This window comes from Echinops telfairi, unplaced genomic scaffold (assembly GCF_000313985.2).
Source record: "Echinops telfairi isolate 266 unplaced genomic scaffold, ASM31398v2 ScPeMD7_7424;HRSCAF=8462, whole genome shotgun sequence".
Classification (NCBI taxonomy): Eukaryota; Metazoa; Chordata; class Mammalia; order Afrosoricida; family Tenrecidae; genus Echinops; species Echinops telfairi.
In genome coordinates this window covers 85829461-85837354 of record NW_022111324.1, presented here as the reverse complement: position 1 = coordinate 85837354, position 7894 = coordinate 85829461, and the positions used below count along the sequence as shown (strand labels likewise).

The following is a 7894-nucleotide window of genomic DNA, read 5'->3' as shown; positions in this document are numbered from 1 at the left end:
ACACACACACACACACACACACACACACACACATCAGTATTAAGTAAACCCTCCAGGTAGCTAAATGTCACCACTTGAAAACGGTCATCCTGGTTATGCCCTAGAATCTGGGAGTGAATTGCCAATAAAAAGAGAGGCAAGCACAAGAGAGCCTGGGTTTGGAAAGCTGACTTCACAAAACCTCTTGAGAGTCCGAGGGCGCAGGAAGCAAAATAGAAATTAAACCCTGCTTTCACTGCCTGACCAGAAACCTTAGATATTTGCTCAAATCAATGCAATACACATAAGCACAAGGCGGCCAGCTGGAATGCACCCCTCCGTGAAACGAGTTCTGGGGCCAAGCAATCTGGGTGTGCTTGCCAGATCTGCATCAAAGAAATTGCACAAGATTAAGTTTGGTGGCTGGGTGCAGGTGGGGCAGGGTAAGGGAGAGACAGGCAGCTAAATAGTACACGGCCCTCTGGTCAAGCAGCAACCTGATCCCTCCTCTCTCTCAAGCATAAAATTTTTCTAAGAACATCACAGGTCAGAGGTTGAAGAATTTTCAGCTCCTGTTGGCAGTCTGCAATGAATTACTCCATTTCAACCATATTCTTCCATGCCAAATGCATGTTTCTTAAAGTTCTGTCTCCGATCTGGTTCCACTGGGGAGAAAACTTTAAGTTCTGCATTAACTCTGAGTCCAGTGAGTCTTATATACTCACACCCTCTGTAATGAGAAAACCCCAAAGCACAAGATATAATTTCTATAATCCAGTCAGGCAATAGTTACCCTCTTCCCTTTCACTTATGAACTTCTATTTGAAACCTGCATTTTAATCTGCCTTTACGAATTATCTGTGCTCAAGTTCTCCTAGTATTTGCAGTCCACTTAGGTAGATAGTCACTTTATAAACCCCATGAGGCTGGCGCCTAGAGGAAGAATATAGTCCATTAGCAGGGTCAATACTAAAAAATATAGCCGATGCCAATTCAAGTCTATTAAAAGATAAAGTTTCTGGATTTGAAACCACAGAGAAGATTAACACCATGACCAGTTTTGCTACGCTAAAGAAAATGCTAATATTTTTCTGGGGAACAATACACAGATGAAAAAATATAGTCTTTTTCCAGGTTATGTATATGGTAAAAGATATTCTTATGTGATGATATATAGAGTAAAATAAGGGTTTTTCACTGCAGTGCTGTCTGCTCTTCCCCTAAAGGCCCCGACAGCCTTTACATGTCCTGAGTTTTTCTGTCTTATCCACCAGCAGTGAGCTAGCTGCTCCACCCACATGATAGCCCAAACCAAATGCAAGTCAATGCTGACTCATAGCGACCCCCTGTGCATTTCTGTAACCGTTTACGGGAGTGACAGAAAATCTACCCATAATAAGAAAATGTTCTTGCCTTTTCCAAAGCAATTTAGATTTAATTAGAAATACCATAATGTCATAATTCAGAAAGATGACACACTAAGAGACTGTGTTCTTTGATTTTTCTTTCTAAACATTAGTATATAGATTGTTTTGTTTTTTTCCCTACTCCTGGTGGAGGGAAAGCTGAGGAGTTCCCCTGGTTAGGGTAAGGAGAGGACGGACGAGGCTGGGGTACAACTGCTTTGGCCACTGCCAAACTGGTGCTCAGCGGGCAGCTAAGGCTGCCAAATCTGTGTCACCTTCAGGTTCAAAAATAAAACCTGTCCTCAGTTCCTAACTTACTGCCTTGGGTAAATAACCTGGCTTCCCTGTTTTGAATAAGAGGTTGGGGGACCTGGACAAGACAATTTTATTTTATTTTTTAAACACATATGGTTAGGGAAGTTACCTGTCTACAGAGTATGCATTTCAGCAAACTCAGGAGGTACACCTCACATCTCTGGGCTCTGCTCTAATAAGGCACTACGTGATTTCAATGACTTGAATATTGGTTTTACGGGATGATGAGTACCTTAGAAGTTTTCCAGTGGAACCCTAACAGGGAGTCACAACAACATGTCCCACTTCCATACGTTCCCCATCATTCACTAATGGTGTTGTCTAAGTGACACTATTATAGGACTAGAATAAATATGGCCTAGTTTATGAATTTCTTTAGCTTGGGATACATCCAACACCTGTATCTTTGGTACAAGAGCTGGGCCGGCCCATAGTGAGTCAAATCATAAAGTACAAAGACAAATATTAACAATTACTGACCCACATAAGCACTCTTTCTTGAGCAATTTTCTAAAAGATTTAGTTCATTGCCCTTCAATAAACTATTGTATTATTACTGACTGGTTGTAATAAAAACCCCAAATTAAATTATATTAGAAGTTTCAATAAGATGTTCTTGTCGCTGCTTTCCCCCCTGTGCTGCCCACACAAAGCTTGGCCGGATCCTGGTTGATGGGTGAGTGCTGAGGGCCGCCGCTTTCTCCCCATTCCCCTTTGAGCTGCTGCCAGCCAGGGGGAGCTTACTGCGGGAGGCTTCTGAATGACCCATTTATTGAACAAATCATTTGGAAACTCATAAAACGTTATTTGGAAACCTTTAAAAGGCTATTTCCTTTCCCAGGACCGAGCAGTAAAGTGATACTGACCTGGCCAGCTGTGTCACAAAGCTGAAGCTGCACAGGCCGTCCATCCACAGACACCACAGCTTGGAAACAAGGACAAAATGACCGTCAGAAGGTGGCTTTTTAACCCCTTTCAGAAGAGTAATACAGTTCATTTGTTCTTCCATTTAAGTTCCAAACCCTGCGACCCCTGTCCTGGGCCCCTCCGTGGATTAAAGACTTGCCTAAAACAAAGAAACCCAATCCAAGGCAAACCTTTTTGTATACAAACCCTTCAGGGCGCCACAAGTCACTTCACTGAAACAGACAGGCAGCAAATCACTGCCCTCTTTGATGGCACCACCAGACGGGCCTTTCGTTTCCCTTCTACCCCAAGATGTATTCTCCTGTCACACTTCTTTCAAAGGACCTAAAAACAACACTGAGATTAAGTGGGAACTAGCCTGACCCTTTTAAATCAGTGGAAATTCTCACAGAAATTCTGTTTTCCTTGGGAAGTGTTCCTGTGTTCAAGGTTGATCATAAAATGTTAGCTTGTTTTGAGAACATGTGCAAACACAGCCTGTCCTCGTCCCCATGGTCCTGTTTATGAACCGGGTGACTGCTTATCTTCCCTCCCCATGTCATTTCACAGAGATATTAAAAAAAAATTTTTTTTTTAAGGAAAGAACATCATGGTGCTGGAATTTGATGGCAGGAAGGGGGTGACCCATGGGGTCCTTCATTAGGGAAGCCTTGGAGGTTTCCATTTGAATTAAATAATTGTTTTGTCTCCAGACAACTTGACAACCTTGTTGCTAAAGCTTGTTTATCAACGTCTTTACTAGCCCGTGTGGAGGCTAGGGGATTAGAAAGGAAATTTAGTATCGTTTAGGTGGGAAAACTCACTTGCTTAAACCCATTGCTATCAAATGGATATTGCCTCATTGTAAGCTTGCCGAACAGAGTAGAACTGCCCCTGGAGAATCTGAATCTGGTGGGTTTGAACCTCTCAACTTTGGGTTAGCAACAAGAGCTCTTAATCATTGCACCAGGAGGGCTCCTGGGACTGCTTTATCTAGTCTGCCTTTGAGGTTACGCTTTAGGCAGCTAAGCGCAAGGTCAGCAGTTCAAACCCGCCAGCTGCTCCACAGGAGAAAAATGGCTTCTACTCCCACAAAGAGTTACAATCGTGAAACCACAGGGGCAATTCCGTCCTGTCCTATGGGGTCGCTAAGCGTTGGAATCGACTCATGGCCGTGAGAGAGTTTTTGAGATGGAAGAAACCACGGCTTATCACACAGTAAGAAGACGTCTAAAAAGAGGCCAGTGGAGCAGGTGTTTTGGGGGTTATTTTGGTTTTTAAATAGGGAGCAAGAATGCGTTTAACACTAACTTTTGTGGGTTTTAACTTTTTTCTTAGATTTAAAAAGACCTTAAATATTGCAAAACCAGCCCGTAACTAAAAGGTTCCCTTTAGCTGTGTACCTATCAAACCATGTGACGTTACACCCAATATGGAAGCGCTTGTAGTAGCTTAAGGAGGCATTGAGGAAAATATCTTGTTTGCCTTGGAGTCGATGCTGATTTATGGGGACCCAATAAAGGCAGAGTAGACCTGCTCCCCGGGGGTTCCTCTGCGGTCATCTTTACAGGAACAGATTTCCAGGTTTTCTAGGGGTGAGGTGGCCAGGCCGATTTTTCGGTTAACCACCTGGGGCTTACCCATTGCGCAACCGGGGCTCTTTCCCACTTCTCTAGACTCCAATGACCTCGGAACTGGATCTATTTCCCAGCTAGCGCCTACCATGGTGGCCCGCCAACCCCTTGGGAATCCCTCCAATATCTTAATGCGTTCCTGTAGCCAGGCCCTTCCTCTTACCAAAAACCCACTGTGGGGTGCCCTACAGCCAAGTGCTTGGCAGCCCCAGAGGCACCACCGCTCCCCCTGCCCACCCCCACCCCATCCGCTCCCCGACCCCCTCGGGCAGCCGGCCCCCTCACCGGAGAAGTTGTCGAAGGCGGTGGGGATGTATTCGGTGGGGTAGCCGTTGGTGGTATAGCTCACCACCAGGCTCGTTTTCCCCACGGCGCCGTCTCCGACCAGCACGCACTTGATGCAGCGCCTCTCGGCGCCTCCGGCTCGACAGCGCGTCGCCAGCGCGGCCGTGCGGCCGCTGCGCACCCGGCGCGGGGGCACGGGGGGCACCTCGTAGCCACAGCAGCCCGCCACCGGCTTGCTGATGTACTCGGGGTTCCCTTGCTGCGGCGGCATGGGCTTCCCGATTCGGAACGTGCAGGCGAAAGGGTCCCGGGGGAGCGGTGGCGGCAGTGGGGGGAAAGGAGGAGCTCGGGGTCTCCGAGGGCCCACCGCTCGGTCCCTTCACTGTGGCCGCCACCGCGCGTCCAGGGCACCCTGAGATCCCGCTCGCGTCCACGCCGCGGGGCCCGGGGAGGAAGGGGAGCGGGTCCGGTGTGTCCCCCTTGCTTCTGAGCAGGCGTGCTGGCGGGCGGAGAGCATCCGCCAGGGAGCCGGCAAGGACCGGAGCCACTGTCCTGTTCGCCCGCAGGTGGACGCGCGTGGAGAGCCGGGCTCCCGGCGGCAGGAATCTCGCACGGAGGGTGGGCGGGGGCGCCGCGATCTCCCGGGACGCGGCGAGCTCCGGCGCGGAGACAAAGGCGATCCGGCGGAGGGTCGCCGAGAGCGCGCTGGGGCAGCGGCTCCGTTCGCTGGGCGCAGAGCACGAAGCCGACCCTCCTCTCCCACCCGCTCGGGCGCGACACGGCTCGTGGGTGCGGGTGGGGGGGGCAGAAAGAGGCGGCCCGGTCGGCGCGGCGACCTTCCAGCGCCGAGGCCACAGCGCTCTCTGCCTGCGCGCCGCGCCCCTGCACCTCCCGCGCGGCCTCGCCTGGGGCCAGGCGCTCCCACTCGGTCCCCGAGGTCCGTTCCCGGTGGGCGCGGCCGCCGCACTGGGCAGCTCCCTCCGGGTGCGGAGTCCGAGTCGAGCCGCCGACTCCAATTGGCTGAGCGATTCTCCTCCCCTCGCCCCAGCGTGGGCGGGGACAACGGAGCCAACGCCTTTTTTTTTTTTTTTTCCCTCCCCTCTTCCTCCTCCTCCTTCCCTGCTCCCTGGCCGCTTTTTACTGGGCACGGGGTTCCATCACTTTTCCCAGACCCTCCCCTCCAGGACCGCCTCCGCCCTCCCGCCCCTCACCCTCTGGGCAGTCTCGCTTGCAGGCTGTGGTGAGAAACTTCCAGCATCACTCAGCTCTCCACCCAGGAGGAATGGGGTGTCCAGGGGAATGTCCTCCTTCAGAGGCCTTATTACGCGCTCAACTTCGTCGTCGTCTTCTTTTTTCAAAGTTCAACTATAGACCCACAATGTAAATGTTCTTCTAATAAAAGCAGCAAGATGGCAACTACATTTTTAAAGGTGATTCGCCTTTTTTCTTTGGCATACCATAAACTTTTATTGCTTTTATGGTGCAGTAACTTTCTTTATAGCTTCAATTGGCTTCATTTACTTAAATGCAATTTGAGGACATTAATATTCTCTGGGCGAGAAAGACCCGCCTTTCTACGTCTACTCTAGGAGAGTTACAACCTCAGAAATTCACCAGGGCAGTTCTGAATCCGATCCTGTGTATCTCTGACGCCTTCCTCCCACAAGATAAGCGTGCAATACATTTTTTATGAAACTCACGTCATATAGAATTGATCTGAATTCCTTTGTGTGGAAGGACACAAATCACAAATAATATCACAAATTGCAAATCCATCGCTGTGTGGATTATCTTTCCATTCTTCCTATAAAAAATACCATGCAGTTACAATATTAAAACGGTGAGATTGTGAAACTAAAAGGTATAGAAAAAACATAACATTATGTAGGCGTGTCTTGGGAAATTCCTACCATGCCATCTCCATCTCCGGCATAATTTCTATCATCAAGGCCATATTTTCCAACTACTAATTCTTCCTTTTCATTTCCTACTTTGTCATTCCAATCACCAATAATTACCCGTGTATCTTGATTGCATTTTTGATCAACTTCAGACTGTAGAAGTTGGGAGACTTTTCATCGTTGCCTGTAGTGGTTGGCGGATAAATTTGAATAGTAGCCGTATGAACTGGTCTTCTTTGTAGGCATATGGATATTACCCTATCACCGATAGCACTGGACTTCAGATAGAGCTTGAAATGTTCTCTTTTTAATTTATTTAAATTAATTGTTTATCCAGTGCTTTAAAAGACATTTTATTGTAAATAAGGAGAAAGTTTCTAGAGCAGATCATCAGTTTTACAGACAATGATTCATACACATTTTTTTTTTATCTCAAGTGCATCCCACTTCATCGTTGTGTGTCTTGTCTCCATTCAGTCTTAACCCTTCTGAAATTTGCTGATGGATAAATGCTGCTCCCTTGATCCCAAATTATATTGATTATTCTCAAGTGTGCACACCTCACTAGCACTATTATTGTTCCCTCTGTAACTCTGTCAATTGTTGTGCTGAACATGGAATCACAGGGATGAGCTCAATTCTACACCTAAGTGGTGACCAAGGGACATAATTTCAGGCATTGCACCATCTCTATCAGACCAGCAAGCCTGGTCTTTTTCGTGATTTTGAGTTTTGGCTCACATTTCATCCCACTTGAAGACCTTCCAGTGCATTTAATAATGGTAGCGGGGCACGATCCAGTCCTTCTAGTGTCCCTGTCTTGGTCTTGGTGGTAGCGAGTACTGTTTAAGTGGTCTATTAGTCTATTGGATTAATTGGTTTTATGGGTCTTCAATTCCCATCACTCTTCTTTCCTCCAGACAGGGAGATACCAATAAGTGTACAAGAGGTGGTCCCTTGTGAGTTTAATTGTTTTACTTCCCCATTGAGAATTAGGTGAAGGCTTACAGAGCAAATCTTAGTTTTACAATCAAATTCATACACATTCTGGTTCAACTAATCCATTGCAATGCCTATCCCCAATTCAAGTTCATCACTGTTTCCTGCTTCTAATCCTTCCTCTCTAATTCTTTGAACTTTGTGCTTGGGGAAATGCTGCCCTTTTGATCTTATATGTAGGAGCCCTGGTGACATTATGGTTATGCAGTGAGCTGCTACCTGCAAGGTCAGCTGTTCAAAACCACTAGCTGTTCTGCCAAGAGTGAAAGATGAGACTTTCTAGTCCCATAAAGAATTAGTCTCAGAAACCCATGGGGGCAGTTCTATCCTATCCTATAGGGTCACTCTGAGTTGTAATTGACTTTATGGCAGAGAGGTTTTTGTTTTGTTTCATTTTGTTTTACTTTTCATCTTAAATGGTTAATTTTTCTAATGCAGAGGTCAGTTCAGTTCACAACCGAAGAGTAAG

The 7894-nt window shown here is 47.3% G+C and overlaps 1 protein-coding gene across 1 annotated transcript in view; it reads right to left on the bottom strand.

Annotated features, from left to right (window-relative positions):
- The window catches only part of RHOU (ras homolog family member U), an 8940-nt gene extending 3771 nt beyond the window's left edge, over positions 1-5169 (bottom strand). Inside the window, exons 1-2 of the mRNA XM_004712160.2 lie at positions 4526-5169; positions 2567-2625 (exon numbers count right to left, since the gene is read on the bottom strand). Coding sequence (XP_004712217.1) covers positions 2567-2625; positions 4526-4796 — 330 coding nt within the window. The 5' untranslated portion in view covers positions 4797-5169. The remainder of the gene's footprint in view (positions 1-2566; positions 2626-4525) is intronic.
- Positions 5170-7894: the final 2725 nt, after the last annotated feature.